Source organism: Lepisosteus oculatus, chromosome 6, assembly GCF_040954835.1.
Source record: "Lepisosteus oculatus isolate fLepOcu1 chromosome 6, fLepOcu1.hap2, whole genome shotgun sequence".
NCBI classification, from domain to species: Eukaryota; Metazoa; Chordata; class Actinopteri; order Semionotiformes; family Lepisosteidae; genus Lepisosteus; species Lepisosteus oculatus.
In genome coordinates, this window is record NC_090701.1 from 53,173,879 (window position 1) to 53,198,811 (window position 24,933).

Below are 24,933 nucleotides of genomic sequence, written 5' to 3' on the forward strand. Positions count from 1 at the left end.
TTTAAAAACGATTGTAGGGCATTTAAAATGTCCCCCTTTTTAAAAAAGGACTAAAATTAGCAAAACTGTGCCCTAAGTGTATGTTTTATAACTGTCGGTAATGCATTTAGTGGCGTTGCGCATGCGCGGTCTGGACATGAGGCTCTAGGATTCCCATATCGTAGCGACTTTTTAACTGCCTGAATACTTTTTTTTAAGGGCCGTTAATTAAACAAAATCTACTAGTGATTTCTCGGCATGACGTTATTTCCCTGCGTGTGAGAATCCATTTCTCGCAGCAGAGAATGTAGGGATTCTCTCTGGCCTCTTCTTTTTGAACTGGCACGTCACGCCCCCCCCCCCCCCCGCGAAGGGGTCCGGCGGCAGTGCCAGGCAGGTTTAAAAGGCGAGAGAGCGGCCCGAAAATGTTCAGAGGGCTGAGAGTCAGTGGAAAGAGGAGGCTGCAGGGGGCAATAAGCGAAGGGCGGGGGTACTTGCACAGCGGTTCATCCATACACTGGAGCTGGGTTGTGCGCTTCTGCGGGCAGGGAGCTGTAGGGGATTGTAGTGGCACGGTATATAGCACAGGCGGGAAGGTAGCAAGTCTCTGGGGGAGGTCTCGTTAAGTTTCACTACTACTTTGCTTTTTGTTTGCTGCGAATTGTTTCTTTGGCAGTGTTTTGTTCATTTTTTCCCCCCCCTTTTGCTTCGGCTCGGTTAATGAGAAGCTCACTGTTAGAAGGTCGGTTTTCATTCTCTCCCACTCCTAAGTAAAGCAGCTCAGCTTGTAGCTTCCCTGTCGCAAGAAGAGGAACGTTTTAGTTAATCTTGGTTAACTGAACCGTGCACTCGCTTATCTAGACACGGCTTTTAGGTTATTTTTCAACACGGGGCTCACAGACCGTGTCCTCGTCTGTGATTTTTTTTTTCTTTCCGCGATCACTTTCTTAACCACTAACTTGAGATCGGAGTCCTGAAGAAAAAGTTTAGCGCTGGATCCCGAGTTCAGTCACAACGTTGTTTAGCTCTTTTTTTGTTTAGCTAAAAGGCAGCTCTAGCAGTCGTAGCGCTGGTGCATATCCAGGCGGCTTGCCCTGTCAAAATCTGTTTTGTAACCGGAATCTAACTCGCCTTTGCTAAGGCTGGTCTCCCTCCTCCTCCTCCTCCTCCTCTCCTCTCTCGCTCCTCAGTTTTATTTTACTCTGCGACGCCCGGCTCCCCCCAGGTACTTGCTTGCTCCCACGCCGGCCAGCATGAACATCGTGGCGGAGTTTTTCTTGGTCACCTTCAAGGTGCTGTGGGCTTTCGTGCTGGCGGGGCTGAAGTGGCTGGTGCGGCCGCAGGAGAAGAGCGTGGCCCGGCAGGTGTGCGTGATCACCGGGGCGGGCAGCGGCCTCGGCCGGCTCTTCGCCAAGGAGTTCGCCCGGCGGGGGGCGGTGCTGGTGCTCTGGGACATCAACAGCCAGGGCAACGAGGAGACGGCGGAGATGGTCCGGCAGATCTACCGGGAGCTGGACGCCGACGTGCCCAGAGACGGTAACTAGTAACCCGCCGCCGTCGTGCTGCGAATCTGCTGCACAAACGGGTTTTGTCCCCTCAACGGGCCAGTAGTTGTCTTTTTTTTTTTAGGACCGATTAACACTCGGGTGCCAAATTAGTACGCAAGGGAGGGTGAGGGTAATAAAGAGAAGCCTCTGGCTTTTTTTAAACACAATTATGACCAGGTGAAGTAGCAGGTACTTTTTCTTGTCGTTTGCATGCGATGAAGTTTCGAGAGCTGTGACTCCCGCTGGTAAGCGGTGAGGTTGTTGTAGTATTGGTAGCGGCACCTGGTACCGTTAGCCGCACTTTGCTGTCAGTGCTACCAGGGTGAATATTAAGCGTGTTGTCGATGCCCCGAATGCTTAATTCGATTTTTACCCCTTTTCCCTACATTGCAATGGGTACTAATCGAGAGGTGTCCCTTCCCAGGATGTCTCCAGACTCGCGCTACCTTGGGCTTCTAGTGCTGTTCGTCAGGACGCGAACCCCAAACCCCTTGATTCGCTCGAAATCTCACTCTCGAGTTAAAAATGAGATTATTATTTTTTTAAAACTAGGAAGCGTCTCTACGCTGCCGTTTTCTAACCTGGAGAATGTGGAGTCCGGGTTTGGGTTGCACTGTAACGCGATCGAAGACGGAGCCGCGGAGCCTGAAGTTTTTCATAGTCTCAACGTGACATAATGCACCCTTTACATAAGGGTTTTTACAGAGCTGGGTGCTGTCCAGCTGGCGCCGAGGGGGACGGACTGGCTATGCCTAAACTCCATGTGGAAATTGCAGCCTCTTGCGACGACATGGGAGTTGAGCTCCCCGTTACGTAACTCGGCTCTGGGCAGCACAGTTTCTCGGTTTCTCTCCGTTACCGGTGGCAGTAAGTTATCTTGGTGCCAGTAAATGTGTGGTGTTGTACAGACCGCTCGGTGGCCGTTTTCCAAACGCACGGGGTTGGTTTTTTTTAAATCTGTTTTATCCGTACCCCGGATATATTTTTTTTATATATATATACACGCATAGCAGAATGAATTGCCGAGTGGATCTCTCATTGGAGCAGATCCGAGGTCGTTTTAAGGTCGTCACTATAGCGTTGTACAGGGCAAAGTGCTCATTTAATTGATTTCCAGAAAACGCGGGTTTCCCCAAATCCTAACGCATCTGATTTTTCATTGGGGGAGGGCATGAAGGAAATCTGGAGGGCAGCGTATAAAAGCTAAGATGGGTTTTGAGTTTAAAGGGACGCTTCTGTCGTGCGGGGGGAGGCTTATGAAACCCGAGGTTGACCAAAACGGATTCTGAACACAAGTGAATGGAGGCATTGCTGCAGTTAACGAGCACGGACACTCGGTATCTTTGCGAGGCGTGAAAGGCGGTCCCGCGTGGTTCCCGGCCGATTAAACCCGGTGGGTGATGTTGCCTCCCCGCTGCAGGACCCACGGGCGGCGTGGAGGAGGTCCCCGCGTTCCAGCCGAAGGTGTACACCTACGTGTGCGACGTGGGCAAGCGCGAGAGCGTGTACCTGACGGCGGAGAAGGTGCGCCGGGAGGTGGGCGACATCGACGTGCTGATCAACAACGCCGGCGTGGTGTCGGGCCACCACCTGCTGGAGTGCCCCGACGAGCTCATCGAGAGGACCATGATGGTCAACTGCCACGCGCATTTCTGGGTGAGTCTCCCCGGCTCCTAACCAGCGGGGTACAGACCCGTTAAGGACTGCTTAGTTTGACCCTACTGACGCCGTGTTGCTGTAGTCGCGATTCTGCTACAGAGTAGGGGTGTAACCCCGGCATCCTGGCCAAATTTCCCCATCGGCTGTTATCAATCATGGCCTCCTAACAATCCCCCTCTGTGAATTGGCTTCATTACTCTGCTCTCCTCCCCACTGAGAGCTGATGTATGGGGAGCGTTCTGGCGCACTATGGCTGCCGTCGCATCATCCAGGGGGATGCTGCACATTGGTGGTGGTGGAGGGGAGTCCCCATTACCTGTAAAGCGCTTTGAGTGGAGTGTCCAGAAAAAGCGCTATATAAGTGTAAGTTATTATTATTATTGCTACACAAGTGGTGTGTGTGAAGGTAGTTGAAGCCTTGACAATATGCCACCCCGTTGGTGGGGAAGGTACTGTTTCTGGGCTTATCAAATCCTGACCCCCCCCCCCGACTTCCAGGTCAGTCTGTAATTCAGCCTGTCCTGCATAATCTCTAATTGCCCTTGAAGTGCTTCTTGTGTTCTTAAGAATAAGATGACTAAAAAGTAGAGTAGGTAATTCATCCCTTCCAGTCTTCTATATCCATTTGGATGGATGACCATGTCTCAACTAATTTAGGCCTGTGGATATGCTATATGTGCTTATTTTTTTTATGATGTGCAGGTGCACTTTCTTGCAGGCAAAGAGCAGTAGCATCTTGATAATGAGTCAGAGCATCTTTTTCCATTTTAAAGTTTAAGTTCAAGTGGGTATCTGCCTTGGCATGTGTAGGCTACAAAGCAACAAGTAAAGGTTTATTCTGTGCTGAATGGGGGGGAAAAAATGTTTTGGCTCTGGAGCCTTCTTCAGGTGACTTCCTTTCAGCATGAATAAACCTTTGCTTTTTTCTTTAGTCTGTTATTAGTCCTGATCTCCTTAGATTTGCTCCAACGTGTGCAAATCTTCCTAGTTTCCTTACCCCTTCAGTACGTGCAGACGTCTCATCTCAACTGACTTCTTAATTTGCACGCATTAAATTTATGATCTTTGGCTTTAATTCCAATTTTACAAATATATTGGTTTCATTATGAGATGAGTTGTTGCTATGACACTCAAATCAAGTCTTATTTGCTTTTTAGATTTTCCACATTTTTCTAAATCCCCTGTTTTGATAAAATGGTGGCTTATGGAGTTTGGTTAAGGGGATTAACTTGCCTAAAAAACTGGAGCAAAGCACAGGCAGTCAAACAAAAAGCTAGTTTAGATGACTGGAAATGTTTTTCCTGTTTGCCGTTGTCTGTTTTCCGGCAGTCTTAATACTTTTGTAAGCTTGCCAAAATTATAGTTAATTGAGGAGGGAAAAGGAAACATTTAATAGTTTCTCAAAAAGGAAACCATGTTGTCTTGTGGCCACGGGCGCTGTCGCTTCTAATAGCAAAATCTAGGGGTCTTGGGGAAAGCGGTCCACAAGCACGTCTGTTTATAAACTTGTTTCTCCGTCTCCTCTGCTGCGGTCTTGCTTTTGTCTTCCCTTGACTTCCCAGGAGATAGTTTATTCTTGCGGTTAGTATGTTCAGCAGGCATTTTGAAGGCTTCTTGTCGGGGATGAAATTGGTGTCGAAGGTTTGTCAATATGGAGAACCATGTTTTTCTCTTAAATGCAAATGTGTTTTTGCTGGAAGCCTATTTGATGCACCTGCTTTTACTAGTGCAGGAGTCATTATTTTGATAAATGTCTTGTCTTGAAGTGTGACACTTGTTGAGCATGCCTGAGGCAATTCTCATTCACTTGAGGAGTAATCAGCAAGTTATGTGCTTGCAAGATAAAGCTTAATTAATGGCACATACTCCCCTGGGACAGGCCATTGTGCTGAGCCTTTCTTGTAGTTCTCTGCTCCAATTAAACATTTGCAATGTTTGACCATTTTAGGAGCAGTAGTGTTTTACAAGACCACTGTTTTATTTGTAGTAGATAATGTGGCACAGTTTTTTAGCAGTACAAACTATAAAATGAACCTGCTTGAATCCTTCTGAACCCCAGAAATGGTCTTTGTTTTTCCTTTCCATTTTGCATATGGTGACTTGTACAGATTAGTCAACCATTTGCTAGACTCCTGGGTGACAGTGAAGGGCTATTCATAGTTCAATTTTAAAAATGATAAAATTGAATTCTGTATTGTTGGTGCTTGCCTCCTCCTGTTCTTGTAAGAATTAGAATTATTTTTGACTTGCACTTTTGTGTAAGTACTATACATTGGGGATATGATTAATGGAGTTATGGTTTACTGTTCTAATGGTACAAATTGTTTTTGTTCCTCAGTGATCCCTAAAATTCATGTTGGTGTCCAGACTGGACATGTTCACTTTCCAGACTTGAGTGTCTAATGGTTTCACTACACCAAGGCAGAGTTCTCGCTGTACTCTGGATGAGAAATTGTCCACACAGGTGTAGTGGCTTGCTGAGGTGACTTAACCCTGATTACTCACTCATTAATGTCATCCCCTGCCATGCCTATTAACAGCCGTTTCTTAAATCTATACCTTCTACCCCATTAGTGATTATTCTAACTTTCTATATGGCTATTTTGCCTGTGGGTGGGGGAGGGGAATGCATTCATACCAAGACAAACCCATTCTCTAATAGTTGAGCTGAGATGGTCTGTGGTTGTTAATCATTTTGCCCCCTATTTAAACAAAACAGTTGCATCTTTGATTAAGTTGTGTAAATATCTGATCAGTTTCTTATTCTGTGTAACAAAACTATTGCCATACTAGAGTTCAAAGCAGTCAAGGAAATTAGAAGTTATGGCTGGACTGCTTTGTGTGATAAGCCATGAGTTTTGTTGGAGACCAAGCAGGATTCCATGTTTTTGAAGGATAATCCGGCCAGCCCTTCACAAGTGTATTGTTCTCCAATCCGCGTTCTGGCGAGGACCTGGGTTGAACTGGGTCACGAGTTTCTGAGGTCATTGCGAGAACAGTTTCATCATGGTAGAGCTGTAGATTTGGTCAATAGCTTTATTCACAGAGACCAAAATCTGAGTACCCTTCAGCCCACTGCCCCCCCAGCAGATTCCTTGCTTAAATTCATGAATAACCTGCACGTGTTCCTGGTTTTTAGAAACTAGTGATGTGTGAGGCTAACTGGGTTGGGACTTCCCAGGATTTGGTTTGGAGATCCATATATCTGACATCTGTTCAATACAGCCCTGCAGGGAGTAAAGCCAGCTGGCTTTACACAGTCAAAGTATTTTTCTTTGGCTTTGTAACTGATCTAGGGTGAATTGTACATGCTTTATAACTATTGCACTTTTCATTGACTTATTCTTCCTTCTAATTTTGCAACCACTGCATTCTGATCTTTGTAACTAGTCAAATGAATACATCACTAGCAGGTTTTTGGAAAGGCTTGGTAATCCATTCTTTAGCAGGGTGTGGGAGATAAAATTGGAGAACCTGTTTGAGTAATATCTGACAAAGTGAAGGTCAATCTTCAAGTTTAATGTGCACTGCTGAGTGGCTACTTTTAATTTTGGAGTTTGCTGCTTAGGTTTTGATATTGTACCATATAGAACTTAATCTTTTCTAATGTACAGGAAATTCGGTCTCTTATTGTCTGCTGAAGTGATCAGTTACTGAAATTTTGAAGTTGGAATTGGTTTGCAGTTCAAAGCACAAAACAGGTTTTGGGTCAACAAATACCTAGCTGCTTTTCCAAACCTTCTCTTGTATTTGGATTCTGGTATGCTGTGATGCACTGGGGATTTCAGAGCTTCATCCTCTTGTACAAAAAGCAGGCTTCTTAAACCCGTCACCGATGAGCAGAAAGATCTTTTGTGGCTCCCTGGTCTTGTTGACAAGCCTAAATACCCTTTCCAGCATGCCACAATCCAGCTGACCCTTACTGAGTGGGTATCGGGAAGTCTTTAGGAAGAGGTTTGTAATGTCTTTTGTCATCTATAGTTGGCAGTTCTTGAATTGCTTATTATTTTAAGACTATTGCAGGAGCTGGTTTGCATACGAAGAAAGCTTTGCCACTTTAAAGATTATCGAATTAGAGATGCAGGGGAAGTCTGGCGATTTCCTGCAATTGTAGCTGTAGCTCACAGGACATCATTGCGACCCATCTTCTGCGGCTGAACCTGACCTGGCAGTCGGTTTGCCGAATTATTTTAAGCCGGTTCTTGCAAATCAAAAGGGAGGAAAGATTTTTCCAGATGAACCGCCGGTTTTGGAATATACGCTGGGAACATGATACAGACGTAGCAGCCAGCAGGAAGTGAAGCGATTATCTTGACGTGGTCTCTTGCCAGGCTCCTTTCCCTCCGGAGAGGGAACATGCGCGCTCGTGCCCTAGGAGGGCCAGCGGCGCCGCTCGGGTTGAAGCGGCGATCTCCGTGCAGCTGTTTGTCCGCAGCAGGCCTGGGATGTCTGCGGGAGGGTCTTGGTCTGGGGAAATCGAATGGCTTGCTGAGGGACGTTCTTCCTTCAGGGGAAGAGAAGGAGAAGGGGGTGGCGGTGGCTTTACTAGTCATTATGGTTCCAGCATCTTACTGCTGGAGTCGATCTGCACATCGTGCTCAAGAATGAGACCTCCCACCATACCCATCCTTAAAGACTTGACTGTGTGAAGATCCCCATTACAGGAAAGATCATAACTTCTAAAAACTCCCCAAACCACCCTCTAATCTGCTTTCTCCACCGCCACCCACAAATTACTCCTCTTAGAAACGGTGAAGTTTACTGTCAGTTTCTACTAGTTGAGATATTGCTAATGTTTATTGGCTAAACGTTTCTTTCCTTATAGAGGTATATTTTTACTTTTTAAAAAAAGTAACCTGAAATCGGTTGATTTTGATGGCATGGTTGTATAGGTGGATGCCGCACGTTGGTGGTGGAGGGGAGTCCCCATTACCTGTAAAGCGCTTTGAGTGGAGTGTCCAGAAAAGTGCTATATAAGTGCGAGCTATTATTATAATAGTTTAAGCTATTTTGGCAGCCTGATCTCATGCATAGTTATTTTCCCATGTGTGGTGTTAAGTGTTCACATTTAACAGTGAAATCATAAGTTTAAAAAGATGCCCATCTTTTTCCTGAAATGTGGCAAATGGCTTATTTCTTTCCATTCCTGGGGGGTGGTGATGAGTCTCTTCTGATTCTCATTCTGACCATTTTAAGTTATTTGGCTTAAATAACATTGTAAGAGACATTACTGTGCCTCATTCAGCATATTGGGTTAGTAGTTTAATTGATGGTTCAGTTTGGGGGGGGGGGGGAGGAATCAAGATGACCCCCCCCCAGCCTGTCTTCAGCTGATCAATCATGTGGAAATGAGGCAAATGAATGACTTTTGGCCATTGGAAGGATCGTGTACTGTGGCAATTGCTGAAATAATCCAAAACCTATAAACCATGACCACCAATGCAATCCTGCAAATGTTTTGTGTTCCAATAGCAAGGAAGTGTACAAGAAGACAGTTGGATTCTTGTGGTTCCTCTCACAGATGTTAAAGAGCTTTTGCCTGCCTTGTGATGATCAGAAAAGGCCGTCTTGGGCCAGCCTAATCCCTTAAAATTTGCATTTCCCCCCCTCCTGTCAACCTTGTCCATCATGCCGGAAAAAAATCTGCGTTACCCCAATCATAATGGTATTTAAATTTCACTTCAGTACCTCTGTAACCAAACACTGTACATTTTAAATTGGCATGACTAAAGTTGTTAGCTGCCAACACAATTGCTCAATTGGAATGAAATAATGCCAAATGTTTCCTTTTGACTTTATAACTAGTTCAATCCCTGGCACAGAACTCGCATTTATTAGAAGCCATTTACGATTTTATCACTGTGTGCTTAAAACACCCTTTCACCCCCCACTTAGCAGTGTTGCCTGTAACAGTAATGGGGCTTACTGACAGTTGTGGGAAAGCTGTGGTAGGCTTGAGTAAATCCATATTTAGCTATTTGAGTTCTGAAATGGCTTTTCTTTAGGAACACTTTTTTTTTTTTTTTAAAGAATCAAGTTAAGAAATGGCCTACTTCATGGGCTCTTTAGTGAGGCTATTGAACCTGCTGCTGGTCAGTCTGTGGCTGCTGTAGATGGAACTGGTGTTGAGGCAGTCCAGCACAGCACCGAGTTAATGATTAATCGAAACGAGTGAAGTGGAACCATAAACTTGAAAATTCCCCCTTTCAGCCACTTTCTCCAGGAATGCCTTGCTTTCGAGGCCGTTGATGGGGACGTTTTCTTTCTCCTTCGAGCACACGGGCCTAAAACTTCCTGAAGCGGTGTCCACCTCGGATTTAAGCCAAAATATTTTCCCCAATCGAAGTTGCTGGACCCCAGGACACCTCCCTGCACAGTACTGGGGAACAGGAGCCATGCAGGAAGCAGACAGGCCTGCCCCCTGTCCGCCCTCCAAAGGCAGCCTCGGAGGCAGCAATGTCTTATTACAGAGCCGGTGTACAGGGAGCTGGGGCTTGACCCACTTACTTGACAATCGGTTTCTTGTCTTGGGATCGGCTTGACAAGATGCCAAGCGACAGGAGCCAAGTTCTTCAAGCAGCACCCCTGCCCAGCCAGGGTGGGGGGCGGCCATGCAGAAGGTGTCTCATTTGTGGGTTTTAAAGGGTCTTTTGGACTGAGAGGATGGAACCACAACTGTATTCGCGTTACTGGCTTTGATGCTGCTCGCATTTAGCAAGTCATGTGCTTCTTGGTTCATTCATGCATGCATGCTCATTTAACAGCTCCTTGTCTGGTTTTGTGCTGTGATTTGCATTCTCCTCTGCTAAAGATTTCTTTAAATATGCATGTTCAAGTCTTTCTCCATGTGCAACAATTCAACTTTTTTTTTATCTCTTTAGTATCTTGGGCAGGCCACAGGTACATTTCCTGTGGAAGTGTTAATTACCTGTCAAGGCAGTGTTGATGACTGCATTTTTGGACGCTGTGGACTATAAGTTATCGATCCTAGTTAACTGCCCTTAGTCTATCTTATGTGAGGTTTTGCATAGAAGAAAACCTTCTCCAGAGCTGGTAGGAGTTTACTAATGAGCAGGCTTTTTTATGGATTAACTTGAGTATTGATTCTGTCCCTTTTAAAATCTCTTCTGTGACCTTTGCCTCATTAGTGCGGCAGGAGCAATTTAAAATAAACATTTTAAGGTTCATGATGGGAATAACAATGCTGTTCCTGACCTGGGTCTACAGTGCCTGTTCTTCAGATGTCAAAATGAAAATGGGCTTATGTATGGGTGTATTTCTGTCACTAGTGTTCTTAGGTGGTATTCATGATGAATGTGAAAATCCATATTTTTTTATTAAGTTCTTAAATCTAACCCCAGAAGTAAGGGGTGGATCATGCTTTGACATCTTCTCATTTGCTATTAATATCAAGGTGTGGGAAAGGAGTTGCACCAAGAAACATTCTTTTCTGAGAGGAATACTAATGGAAGAACAAGTAAAGGTTTATTCCATGCTAAAAAAAGAAAGGCAATGCAACATTTTGCCTGTGGAATACTTTTCACCATGGAATAAACCTTTACTTGTTCCTCATCAGCCTACCCATGCTGACGCAGCAACCTACTTGAACTGCTAATGGCAGGAGACCTAAAGTTCCTTTTTTTTAAATAAGCTATAAAAAAACTTGTATAGGTTTGTGGCATCAAATGGAAACCTAATTCCTGTGCTGTCTAGAACAGCCATTGCCTGAAAGGAGTTTGATTTTAAATGGTCTCTTTATGATTATTCTCTTGTCTGAACAAAGGAAGACAAATGAATAGGAATAATCCACTCGGCAGACCTTGAGCAGTAATTTTTGCTTTTCCTTCTATTCACCCAATATACATGTAGGATTTCAGACTCGAGGTTTGGTAGTAATGTCTTGGTCTCCTGTGCATTTAGGAAGGACACTCCTCAGTCTTGATGCACTTGCACCATAATTGCCAAAGGTCTGGGTTGGTAATGGGAGAGGAACCCTTTGGTTTTACCAGTAAGTGAGCTTTGTACAGGAGTGAAAACCTAGTCCATAAAAACTACAGCTTAACCTTTCAAGGCCTGAAACCCTAATCGGGGGAGAGACTTGTTAGTGTTAAAACTGAAGATCCACAATATAACTTTAAACTGTAATGAGCACATTTACATATGGCCTCCAGAGTGGTTCAACAGCTGTAATACACTTTCAAATGCATTGGCAAGACAAACGGTGTTTACAGAGAGGCAACTAATTAGTATAACCATCTGGTGTCCCTTAACTGCAGTATTTTTGCATGTTCCTGTTGAGGGTATACTTGCGCTAATTTGGGGTGACACTGCAGCTGTGAGGTTCTTTGTGCTGAAAAGCTCCAGTGGAGTTGTCTCAATTATGAAGCACAACAGGCCTGGAACCACACCGCGTGGTAAAGGAAGCTCTCCGCTGTTGGAAGTTAATTTAGCGTAAACGCAAAGCGTTGAGAACCAATTATAAAAGCTCTGAAGTAAGAAAAACTCTTGTTTGGTTTCACACGTTTCGTGTCTGGGAGGTCATGAGAGGCACTGGCTTCTGTAAGCATTCTGCTTTTCGCTGTTAATGACTTTTTTCCGAAAACCCTTCTGGCAGTGATTTAGAAATGTGGGTTTGTGGAAAATAAAGGAGGGGAGGTGTATGGTCCCTTTCATCCCAGGGCTCTTGGCATACAAGAAACGACCTAAATTATCAGCCCCCGAAGTGCAGTACCCACGTGGGGGACGTGTGCCTGCACATTGTTTTTGGGGGGTGATATTTCTTCACCTGGTAAATTTAGGAGAACCTAATCCAGGCTAGGTTGTGCAGGTCTCGAGTTAAATTTAGCCCTTGCTGGGTTAAGGCCTTCACCGTTCAAAGAGCATCATGGAATTGTCTTTTGGCATTTGTACCACCTGGGCCCCCTACATAATACAGTAATTGAAACGTGGAGCATCTCTAACCTGCCTCCAAAGTGTTTTATAGGTAACTCTTAATGAACTGAGTGTCCTATGGTTTAGCTGTCAACTGTGAAAGACCTTTAAATGTCCTTTGGGTGCCCGAGTAGACAAATGATCAGGCTTGCTGGTTTGGTTTACAGCTCTGGTGAAACGGGAACTCTGGGAACGGGGCCCGACATCCCTGCAAGAAACCAAGGTCTCATCAGTCATTAAAGATCCTTCCTCTTGTCAGGGAGACGGCGATGCTGGCCATGACTAGCTTGTTTCGAGTGTCTGGAGCTGCGACGCGGGGAAGGGCTCTTGATTCGTGGACTGCAGTGGGTAGCTTGAGTCCTTAGGTGCTGCAGGGATCCTCTTGTTTAATCGGCAGCAGAGCTGAATGCAAATTGGCTAAATAACCGGTTATTAGGCCATGATCCATTTTGTGTTAGGGGCTTGGATGGAACCAGGAAAGTCTCAAATATTGGGCCTTGAAACCTGCAGTGTTGCATGGTCTCCCAGTACCACATTCAGCCTTATTCTGAGCCTTGAGTCCAGTGCTGCCCTTTTGGCACTACTTTGTTGTGTTTTTTTTTTAAGTGTATAGACCTTCTAACCAGTGTTCTGACTTGGTTGCCTAATGTTAATTTCCACCACATGGTGGGTGATTGCCTTTAAATGGACCTCATCACAGCATTTTGAGAATATTCAGAAATTCATCCAGGAAAACTGTCCCAGTGTGTAGTTCTGAATACAGATGTTACACTTTCACTTGCCAGGATTCTCTTCTGCTTTTTAAAAAAAGTGAGTTCTAACAGTGTATGAAAAGGTAGAAATAATTGGATTGCTTGTGGATTTGAGGATTTCTGTTCAGGTAAACATTACATTTAAATGTATTCTCCCTCTGGAAAATTCTTATTTATAAATCCTAACGGCCCTGACTTGAAGCTCACTGCACAAAGAAACTTGTAGAAAAGGTACTGAACTTGATGTAAGTCTCAATCGTATTATCACCTTCTCAACATGGAGTATTAATTTCTGGCTTTAAGACATTATAGCATTACTAAATCATGCTATTAATCAAGTTTTGTGGCCGAGCACAAAGTTTGCGGGTGTAGTTGTGCATTTCATATGTAAAATATTCCAGCGATTTGCAGCCTAAGCGGTTTTCTTCTATTTTAAACAACTCCCAGTCTCAGTGATCTGATTTCCTCCTCTCCCATGGCCGGCGGCTCTAGCCAAGTGTTGCTGCTTGTATGCTGTTCGGAATGAATTGGCTGCTCCCCCCCAATCTCCGTGGACATAATCCGTCCATATCTTCCCCTCGGGGAAATGTACTGGATGGGATTTCTTTACTCCTGCCGCTTTAAATTATGCCGAAAGGGTTTTTTCCTTGGCAAGATGGAGACAGAAGGCTGGGCAGAGAGCTAGCCATGATTGCACGGCTGGCAGGAGACTTTCTCTTTGAAGCCCGGAGCCAGGGGCTTGTGGCTTCCACAGATCAGCCCCTTTGTGGAGTGACTTGACAGGTTTGAGTTGTGAGCGAAGGGAGAGCTGCTCTTTTCCAGCCCTGGGCCTGGATACGGGGCAGCTTAGTCAGCGCATGACTCTTGCTGATCTGCTTCTGTTTGAAGTGGGGAAAAGGAGCTTCATCTTTAGAAAAGTCCCTCCCCCCCCCCCCCCCGCTGATTAACACCATCGTATGTGCTTCCATGTTGATGTTTTGTGGACCTTTTCCATATCCTTCCCAACTCCTAAAAAAAAAAACCCTGGTACTTCAGGGTTTAAAATGAAGCACGTTGCAGAGTTCTGGAAGGGCTTTCCACATTTAAGTTGCAAATCCCATTCTGCTTTTTAAAGCATTGGGTTTATGGGGGAAAATGCCATTCATTTTCCAATAAAAAGGTTTCTAAAGCTTATCTAGCCACAGTGTAATCTGTTCCTAATGTAGTAGGATTGCAGTGAGGAGATGAGCTTTGATTGGTTTTGTCAGTGGTTGCCAGAAACCTTTGATCCGAATTGTTTTCCATTTAGTTGCAGCAGTTCAGTAATTTTCTTTCTTTTCCTGCTGCAGACCACCAAGGCATTTCTTCCCAAGATGCTTGAGCTGAACCATGGACACATTGTGACAGTGGCCAGTTCCCTGGGATTATTCAGCACAGCTGGTGTGGAGGTTAGTACACCTACATCTCCTTGTAGCGACGGAGAGGATATCTTTGCGTCTTGGATCTTGAATAAGTTTTCAATAAAGGAATTTTTTTTTAAGTGTTCTGTGGAAATATAGGTAATCAAGGTAAAAGCTAAAGTAAAACCTGTGGAGGTATATTGGAGAACAGACCTGGGTTAGGCTGTTTGTGTGAGTGTCTGGTGTAAAACCCCACTTCTATACTAATTTTCTCAGAGACCCACTGAGGCATTTAAGTAGGTAAACAATAGTTCTTCATCCTTTCATTAGGAGTGTTTTCAGTAATTGAATAAATTACTGCTTGTAAGCCTTTTTGGTTTTGTTGGGAAAACTTAAGTCACACATCTCTTTTATTTTAAATGGTCTCCATATGTATTTAGGCCATGAATAAGTTAAGATTTCCTCATTCCTCTCCCATCTGATCTATGCAAGACCTTTCAGCTCTTGAAACCATTTTGTTATGCAACATCTTGTGCTTGGATTCATTATGTAATTAAAGTTAAGTGCAAGCTCCTGATTTTTTTTAATTAATAATTATAGTGTAAGAGCAGTCCAGTTTCACTCGGTGCTTTCACCTGTGGCTCGGTGCCTGCTAGTGTCATTTTCTTTAAGCTTTAGCAGTGTTTACAGATCTTTTCATAGCTGTGTGTTTAAGTGGCATTCAACCATGACACTTAATTCAAAGAAAACTTTGGCATGTTCATCCCCTCCCCATTATATTGATATTTTCCAGAGATTAATTGTAAGTGGTTTCAGGTCTTTGCCGTAATTTAGAGCTGAACTGGAACTTTTAGAATGTGGGTACAATCGGATCTCTTTGTCCATTTAATGTTTATGCATCTGTGTTTGCCAAAGCCTCTGAACATTATTTCCATGCTGAACCACATCAAACGGTTCCTGCTAAGACAAACCTTCAGCATACAAAAGAATAAAGCTGATGAAACTGAAGAACTCCCTGCTAGTCCTTTTAGGATGTAACCTTTTTTTTTTGCATACAACAGAGAAAAATTGTCCCTAGGCTCACTAATGGTTGTCGTTAATGCTGCATTTAAAAGGCTGCCTTTTTCTCATTAGCTCTTCCTGTTTGTGTCTAGGATTATTGTGCAAGTAAGTTTGGCGCAGTGGGCTTCCACGAATCGCTCAGCCATGAGCTGAAGGCTGCAGAGAAAGATGGCATTAAGATGACGCTCGTCTGCCCTTATCTGGTGGACACAGGCATGTTCCGTGGCTGCAGGATCAGGTGAGAACGCTTCTGTGGTCCTAAAGGCTAATCCTGCATGTGCCTTGTCGGCAATGATTTAGTCATTAACCGTTGTGTGGAGCTTTAATTAAATGAAGTTCATGAAGATTTCCTACACTGCTGATGTCCCCTTACATTTTATAGTACACTAGCCCTTGATAAAAATGGGTTTATACCAGGCTTTATACAATAAAGCTACTTTAAACCTGGGAATTAAAATCTAGGTAATTAAGATTTCCTTAGCAATGACTGAACTTGAGGGGGTTTGGGTGGGAGATGCTGCTTTGGTCAATCTTCATTCTGCCAAACGGATATCAAACTACCTTAACTCAGCAGCTGGGAACTTTTTTCCTTGTTTTTTTTTTAATTGGTTGTATAGCCTGGGCATGGCTTTTAGTGATCTAAATGTTTCATCCCTCTTTCGTGGGAGGGGGGGAGGGAATCTAGAACATTTTATTCAGTTATGGTATACATGTTTCAAATAGTCAGTGTTTTTTTTTTTTTTACTCCAATGTCCTTTCCTTCCCCACAAACAGAAAGGAGATTGAGCCTTTCCTTCCTCCTCTGAAGCCGGAGTACTGCGTGAAGCAGGCCATGAGGGCTATTCTCACTGACCAGCCTATGGTCTGCACCCCTCGGCTCATGTACATGGTCAACTTCATGAAGAGGTGAGTGTCCTTCCTGCCCTGCTTGCTTTAGAAGTATGAGTAATTGTGGTTTTATTTGCACCGTACGTTGCAGTGTGCTTTGTCGATACCGCTGTTAGGTTTTTCTCTTGTTTAAGTAGTCAAGCACGATTGACTTGGCTTGGAACGCATGGACGGCGCGAGTTCCGTTAAAGACTAAACCGACGGCTTGTGTTCTCTTGCAGCATTTTGCCCTTCGAGGCAGTGGTGTGCATGTACCGCTTTCTGGGGGCAGACAAGTGCATGTACCCGTTCATCGCCCAGAGAAAGGAGGCCATGAACAACAACGAGGCAAAGAATGGAATCTAGACGGTGCAGTTCCTGGACTGACCAGAGGGTGCGCACCACCCTGCTGGGGGAGCGAGACCACTGAAGGAGCATCCGAAGAGACTGAATCATGACTGGTGCACTTGCATTGAACAGATGCAAAGGTTTACCATATATATTGTTCTTCTGGAACAAAGAAAGCTGTGTACTACACTAAGTTCCCCCTCCCCTCCCCCCCATGGTTTGTTTAAATAAACCTGCTGTCTATATACTGTAAACTTATTAGCTGTTGACAGAATAGTTTTTTAAAAAAATATACAAAAGGTATTCCATAATTAACTATTTACTTAATGTAGTGACCAGCATTATTTTAGTGTCTTTGTTGCAATATACAGTATGTTACTGTATGAAATGGTAAATTGTCACTTTTGTATCTTGTAGACATGCACTGTAATTACTGATTTTTATCCCCCTGCTACCTGGACCTGTTCCTCATGTTGGGGTTCCCTTCTCTTCAGTTTTCAAATACTTGTGAACCACTCTGTAGCCCTGAGACAGGGCTGAACTATCTTGTCCTAGCCAGATGTGATGGGCTTCTTCACAAGCTATGAACAACAGCTGTATGGTGTTGTGTTCCTGTCCAGTTTTCTGCCTCTCTTCAGTGAGAGTACAATGCATTCTCTTGAACCCCTGCCACAACAAAATACTAACTTTAGTATTTAAAAATGCTGTGTAATGCAAAACATCCAAGTGATGCCCATTTTAAGTTTTTTTTTTTTTCCCGTCCCTGGTTTGTCAATACAAGACCATAATGGGTGACTGTCTGTTGCTCATTAGCTGGCAGTTACAGCTGTTTTTCTAGCCTCCATTTATGAAAGACCACTAAAATTGTTTACTCCCTAAAAAACTTTTTGATGGGTAGTAATTGTCGCATACCCCTAAGGTTAGTCATGCAATTTAAGGGACCAGAGCCAAATCATGTTCTACAATTGCAGAACAGTTTTCTCATTTTCTATCAAAGCATTTAAATGTACCAAACAGCAGTTTTTCTTTTTCCTTCCTGTCTGGTGTTCTTGAACACTTCCATTATGCAGTGGAGTTATTTTCGATCTGGATTGTTGTATTCTAGGAATGGAAATTTTATATAAATGTACAGTGGCAGATGTCCTCTTTATTTTCCCCAACAATTTCCATGTACACTACTGACTTCCTGAAAATTTGTTGAAAGAAATACTGCTTTTGCAGTCTATCCAAGCTTATGTATGAAGAAATTTATTTTTGTTCATGGAGCTAGTCTATAAATATAGCTAAGCTCACGTTTTAAGAAATGTGAATTGATTATCTTCCTTTACACCACTGTTAGCATCCAAAAATCCATGTTTGAACTGGAACTATAAACAATCTCCAGTTTGGATAACTCATAAATGACATGCTTTTGGGAAACAATTTGAACTAAACACCAATAAGGAATTATTTCCATCACTTACAGATATGAGCCTAAATCTCTACCTCTTAATTTTATGCCATTTTTGAACATTAAGATAAGCCTTTTTTAAATTCTTTGTAGGACAGCTCCTGAGTGGAGCAATTTTTTATGTTTCTTTATTGATGTTTAGTGTCTTTACCTAACTTAAATTAATAAAAATGATCAAAATAGAATGTGTCATCCTGTTTCTTTTGTACATGAGGTTTGATAGAGCTGTGACTTTTTGGGACCTGAAATTGGGAGCAGAGTTTACAGAAGTTCAAGCCAAATACATGCCAATGCAACTTAACTGCTCAAAGGTGAGAGTCTAAAACTAACAAGGCAGTCAAGTGGAGGTGGGATTTGGTGATGTTCATACCAAGAAGATTTTATTAAAGTTTTTATTTTTGAGGGTTGTGGGTGGATTAAGAGTGTTCTGTGTAATCAATGGTGAAAATGCCTCTTACACTGCATTGGTGGAGTCCCAGAATAAATGTGTACAGCAACGGTTTTGTCAGGAACTCTTTTCCTGTTCCTTCCAGGACTGAAGCTTTGATGGCGAGGGACAAAACAAGTGGTGGTGAGCAGGGAACTTTAGCTTGAAGCAGTACTGGGGTGTCCATATAACAAGAATGTAAGAAGGATTACAAATGAAAGGGGGCTATTCATCGTTCTCCTGTGGTTGCAATTAGGTGATCAATCCCAGCATAAATGTTCTATGCAGGAGAACGAATTAACTTCAAGTACATTCCTGGGTGATTTGCAGTTTCTTTTTTGGGGGGGAGTTTTTGATGTTAATGGTAATGCCTGTACTTAAATTACTTCTAAGGGCTGCTGGTACACCAGGATTGTTCATATCTTAAATTAGTCTGGTATTAATTTGTCCCCATGTCCACAACTCATTCTAGTGTGGTGATTCATCAAGAGAAATTTGTGGAACAGAATTGGACACAAGTGAAGATCTGATCCCTCAGAATCCAAATAGTACAGCAATAGCAATTTCATTAATGTTAAGTATATATATATTTTTAGACTGTGCTCTCTTGATTCAGTCATATCCTGATGAAATGGAAACAAAAGTGATATGACAAAGGTTTGTGTCCTACTTAAAATTGTAAAATGTTATACTGTAATCTCAACAAGATGCACTGAGCAACCAGTCGTTTGTCATAAAGGCCAGAAAACAAAAGGGGTGACATTCACACCCTGTAGTTACAGTATTGTAATTGTATGTACTGTACCTCTGGCAGGGATTACACTGAGATGCTTTCTGTGGTGTCCTAGAAGATCACACTCATTCTACAAAGTGACCCTTCCTCCAAGTTGAACAGTGCTGGGTTCTTCGGACCCTTTGGTTTCTGTTTGTGAATGGCTCTCTTGTGTTTGAAGCAAAGATGTTGGATTGCACTGAGGTATTGTGAGGGAGTGGGTGCATCCACTTATCTTCTTGAGACTCCTGGGACCATATATGCAAAGCAATAGATCCTTCCCTCTCTATAGGTTACATCACACTCCATATTTTACTTGCCAACACGCTCTTCACCTCTTACGGATTGTCTGCTTCTTGTCAGGGCTGTAGCCTTAAAGGTCTAAATAATAGACACGAGGGTGGAACGTGGTAGATGAAGCTATTTGCATATTTTTATTCCAATCCCCCACTGACGATTGCCTGCAGTGTTCAGAGAGCTCTCCAAACATGATGGTGTGTACTACTGCTTCCGATTGTTAGCTCCTCTTATCCCCAGGGAAATGGGAAACCCTCAGAGGCCTCTAAGTTTTGGAAGCTTCCAAAGAGCACAGTGTTAATGTAGATTTGTTTTTGTTTAAATTTATTTTTTAAGGACTACCTCAAGGTGTGATTAAACTGAGGTTGTGACCTTTGTGTTCTTGATGTTTTCAATTTTTAATGCTAAATCCACCCTTCTGGATTCTTTTAACTGCAGTGTAAGCAAGACATTTTTCACTTTTGACCCATTTTGATATTCTGCTCTGTGAGTTCAAGCTTTCAAAATCTTTCCATCTTTCCAGATTCTGTCTTTGTAGATAATGTAATTAAGCCGCTACCTTTTGCATCTTCATTTTTGTAAAAAGCTGTTTTCTTCTCATCACTAAAGACGAGCTATGTGATGTTGCCTTACTGTCTTAGGTTTTGCTCCTGTATGGGTGCTTCCTTCAGGAGATTGCTTTCTCTTACCATTAGAAGACAAACTAAAAACAGATAAAGGGGTTTGTATTTTGTTTGTAGAGCTGTTTTTCGTTCTCGTGTTTTTCTTACCAAAAAATATGAGCATATGTCAAACGTTAGAACATGTTAGATGCCTGGCTGCGCTTGTAGGAGTAAATGGGTTTAGATAGGGTGCTTGAGAAGCTCTGAATTGCGCTGGAACGCATTGCAGAAGTGTAGAGTGGTACATGGTGTAGCTAGAGAAGACCATGCGACACACGGCAGAGAGGAAAATAAAATGTCTGGCAGGAAAAATAAACTTCTTGGGGTTCCTGGAATCTACACCTAGGAGCTAGACCAGATTTTCATCTTGGGCTGGTGTTCAGTAACTGGGAACATTCTGTACCTACTCAGAAGGAGCAGCCTATAACTATTTGTGCTGAAGTTGGTGATCCAGCAGTGGAATAGGAACAACATGCGGATTTGTGGAAGTGAGCAGGATGTTATTTTCTTGGTTTTCTGGTTTCCAGCTATGCCGTATGAGTAGCTTACAACAATGTCATCAGTAAGGTAGTACTGGTTGCCATGGTGGCTTGCTGAGCTTGGAGGGAGGCAGGAAGAGAGCTTCTGGTTAGCAGGTAGCTGTGCTAGCTAGTTTGAGAATGGAACTCTGTGCTTGCAGTTGGGGACACTGGTAACCGGAAAATCTGCTGGCCCGGAAAAGCAGTCTAATGCAGAATGAAGAAGAGAGCTGCTTCTTGTTGAATGTAGACAGATGGGAACTAATCACGAAATGAATCCCCCCAAAAGAAAGGAATATCCGTTATATATGCAGCTGGAAGCATAGGAGGAGGACGATTCAATGGCTGGTACTGACCAGTGGACGCCAGCCAAAAGGGGGGTAAATGGGAGAGGTCCGATTGCTGTTGTAGTCTAGGCCAGAGCTCGAGAGACTGAGCGGGGGAGAGCAAGGTGCAGACTAGTTGCTTGTACTCTTGCCTGCGGGGCAGAGTGGGAGTTGGCGGCTGGGGGCCCCTGTGGTGGACTGGGAAATGCTGAATGGGGTGTCAGTAACATGGGGGGCTCCTATAGGGAGAGCAAATAGGAGGATGGTGGAGAGTGGAGGAAACATAACAACATATCGCTGCTGGGAGATTCTGGGGGACTGTCAACATCAGGAAAAGTAAAACAAAAAAAACAGTCTGTAACACCCTGGCATTTTATGGTAAGAAATGACTGGGTGAGATCCTTGGATCAATTAAATGGCTCCTCATTTTTGTGACCTTTCTGATACTTTTAGAGTAAATCTGCTTCACACTACAGAAATCAGTATAAGCTCCTGTGTGAAGACATCATTATGACTGTTGTGTACTCTGCACAGAATTAAGCAAAAAAAAAGGTCAATGTTATAGTAATACCATATAGTTATAGTAAGCATTTCACTGTCTTTATCTTTTCCCGTAGTGTGGGTTTTGCCTTGGAGACATAATTTACAAGTTGATCACCCAGGTACAAATCACCTTCCAAGACCTCCACATGGTTATGAAACAGTCAGTTAAATCCTGTCAGTAAAGGCCTTGCTAAACCATTGTTTTTAAAATTGCAGGCTGACAGGCCCCTCCCAGACACAGGCATATAATTTTTTTTTCTCTAAAGGAACACCCACGCAAAGCAAGAGCTACCTATGCTTTTATAAAGTCCCGTAACAATAGATCCCCAACAAAAACACAACAGAAGAGTAAAGTGTTTCTGTGATGTCATCCTTTGATCTTTCTGTGGTTTACTGCCTCCACCGTTTGAACTGGAAATGTTACGAAATCACTGTTACATGAGAGTTTCTCAAACAGCTTTTCAGCTCTAGGAAAATACCTTTTCTTTTTACCCTGGTGATCACCTGTAAGATGAAAGTGTCTTTCTGTTCGGTTTTCTTTCAAAAACTGGATTAATGTATATGGTTCCAATGGTGAAGCAGGAGGAAACAATCTCTGGAAGACTAAATTAAGATTTACTATTAAGAAAGCCATAAGAAATGAGGCAAAAGCTGTTATAAAGATGTGCTTTTGGAGAGAAATTGAAAATTATTGTGAAAAAAGCCAAACAAAGAAAGGGAGCAGAGGGCGATTGAAGGAAGACTATCCACATCATTCTCCGTGTATTTTCACTCCGAGACAGTCAGGGCCATTCAGTTCTTAATGCCATGGCAACAACACCAAAGAACTGACAAACAAGTGCAGCAGTGTGTTGGCCAGTCACTGGTTTTACCCTGCACTGATCCATTAACCTAACCTGTTACTTAACCCTCATCCTCACAAGGGCCAGTACTTTCAGATTTGTACAATGGGGACCCTTCTCGGCCTGTATGACTAAAACTGAAGGCTTGTTTTAGATTGTTTTGTTAAATACCTCAATAATATCTTAACACACGTCTTGTTTTAAGAAGAAGTATAACCTATGCACTAATTAATAAATACCACATGATCTAATATATATATACACAAAATGTTTCTTAGTGACATAAAATATTAAAAGGGCTTGATATAATCCTATTACATGTGCCCAAGATCAGTAAAAAAAAAGAGGTTTAATTTTTATTGCTTGCTTCCTCAATGCTCACCCTTTGCATTCACATTAATTAATTAGATATTATGAAATGAATTGCCAAATTTCAGAGATTAACTATAAATTGTCTCAAATGGGAAGCTAGGACTAGTGGATGACCAAGCACCCCCAGGATTATCAGTCTTTTATTGCAGTCAACAGCCCCTTTGGGTAAACCTAGCAGATGTGCTACCCTTTGGAGAAGGGAGAAGACAATGGCCATCCCATATACTGTACAGTAGCTTAAGACGAGTCTGGGAACTGCTACAATATTAACCTTCCACTGGCAGCATTGCCAAAACAAAAAAGAGATTTGGATCTGGAAAGCTACCACAATGTTTCTCTAGCAAGAAGGATATGATATGATATATCTTCTTTGGCTTTTAATCCCTGCTGTTTTTTTGTGCATGGCCAAAGGCAAACTTTCCTTTGTTGGGGGTCTGTATGTTGTGCTGCATCTTAGCCAAATGCTTGTTACGGGAAGATTAATAACAATGTAGGTCTTTTTAATAAAAACTGCAGATTACAGGAACACGAGGTTCATTTTCCCATGACCACAGCATCCTTGCAGTAATGTGTTTCTTCTGAGGTGCGCAGGATGCATACAATAGGTATAATACAGACTATGCTGTGTGTAGCACAGCATACCAGTTTGAAACCAGTTTATCATAAATCCATTGGGTCATGTGGTGGGGTCACTGGAGAGCTTACACAAGTGTTCCAGCAGGCATGAAACCCTACATCAATGAATCTCTTTGCACTGCAAGACTTTTTGTATTCTGTTTCATGTTAACTACAGTTCAGATCCAAATAACTATATATTTGCTATTTTTTTATTTTTGATAAACAGGTTTAACAGAATTCGTATTGTGTTCTAATTTACACACAGGCATACTGTATGACAGACTCACTTGATCAGTCTGGCCAATATAATGTCAGATTAAAAATTGAGTAAAGAATTAATTCTCACACCCCATACTGTATGTGAGGCTATTAAACATCAGGGAAATCTGTGTTGTGATTAGTGTCATTGTAATCCATGATTGCTTCCTGGGAACTACTCATCTGATATGATTAAAAAATGACTCCATGCAAATTTGACCAACCTACTTTCAAGCTCTTCATAGATTACTGTTATGCCATTGTGCATATTGAATACATGATTATCAGAAACAATCTGATGAGAATTCCAAGTGGCGTTTACACAGGAAAGCCATGCAGGAAATTTACCTGTCTTTATTTGCATAGTTGGACCAACATGTAAAAAATGACCTTTTGTGCACTATGGAGCATTATTGGAAATACTATTCAGTTTTTTGATTGTTAGTATTGTACCAAATAGGTATACATTCAGGACTGGTTTATTAAGACGCATTTATTCTCAGACATGTATATAAATTAATAATATGAATTATTCAGTTTCCAATAGCCTATCTCTGCATCATTGAAATGTGATATGCATATATTTAAGAGGCTAAACATAACATGCCGTACTGCATGAGCATGTACAAAAGGAATATAAAATTACATTAACATCATTTCAATGTGTTTATTGGAACTTGTGAAAGGTTTCACATGAGAGGAGTTCATTTGACCCATCTAGCTCATTAAGTAGCTAGCTCATTCAGCCGTTTCTTGAAAGAGGCCAAGATTATCAACTTCAACAACTCAGCTGGGCAGTTTGTAACCGCCTCCGTAAAAAGTGTCTCCTATCCCAATCCTAAATGCAGATCCCCTTCATTTTCACTTTTATCCTCTGATTGAAGTTTCACAGTTGGTCCTGAAGAGATCTAGTAGGTTGACTGTCTCAGTGCCACTGATCATTTTGAATACTTGAATCACATCTTCCCATAACCAAGAATCCTATCATTCTGTTTTCCTTTTATATGAATTTTCCACAAGATATGAATTTGAAACATATATCATAAACATCTAAGTCTTTTTTCTACGTAGTTTTATTGAGCTTAGTGTTTTTGGTCCTGTTTATGGCTAGAAGGTATTGTTTTGCTGTCTGCATTAATAGTCTTAGATATTCACCCACGTCCAGTGATGTCCCATTGTGTTAAATTACAAATTATCCATACACATTTTTAAAAGAATATCCTTAATCACAATGTAAATGCCATAAGGTTTTAAGTCAGTAAAAGCTGCAGGGAAAAAAATCAAGAACTATGTTGATTGAATAAGTATTATGTCCTATTTCTGT

General features: G+C 42.6%; 1 protein-coding gene across 2 annotated transcripts; it reads left to right on the forward strand.

Annotated features, from left to right (window-relative positions):
• Positions 1 to 380: 380 nt before the first annotated feature.
• On the forward strand, positions 381 to 18,159 carry rdh10a (retinol dehydrogenase 10a). 2 transcript variants are annotated; one of them, XM_015353633.2, is made up of 6 exons: positions 381 to 1,515; positions 2,947 to 3,182; positions 14,197 to 14,295; positions 15,402 to 15,547; positions 16,084 to 16,215; positions 16,419 to 18,159. In XM_015353633.2, the coding sequence occupies exons 1-6, from the start codon at positions 1,233 to 1,235 to the stop codon at positions 16,540 to 16,542; spliced, it is 1,020 nt and encodes a 339-aa protein (XP_015209119.1). In that variant the 5' UTR covers positions 381 to 1,232; the 3' UTR covers positions 16,543 to 18,159. The 2 variants fall into 2 exon arrangements, with proteins under 2 accessions (XP_015209119.1, XP_015209120.1); XM_015353634.2 differs by lacking the exon at positions 381 to 1,515 and adding an exon at positions 2,273 to 2,393.
• Positions 18,160 to 24,933: the final 6,774 nt, after the last annotated feature.

Coding starts and splice junctions, on each gene's coding strand:
- rdh10a (XM_015353633.2), top strand. CDS start 1,233: ATGAACATCGTGGCGGAGTTTTTCTTGGTCACCTTCAAGGTGCTGTGG. Junction 1,516..2,946: donor CGCCGACGTGCCCAGAGACG/GTAACTAGTAAC, acceptor TCCCCGCTGCAG/GACCCACGGGCGGCGTGGAG. Junction 14,296..15,401: donor TCAGCACAGCTGGTGTGGAG/GTTAGTACACCT, acceptor GTTTGTGTCTAG/GATTATTGTGCAAGTAAGTT.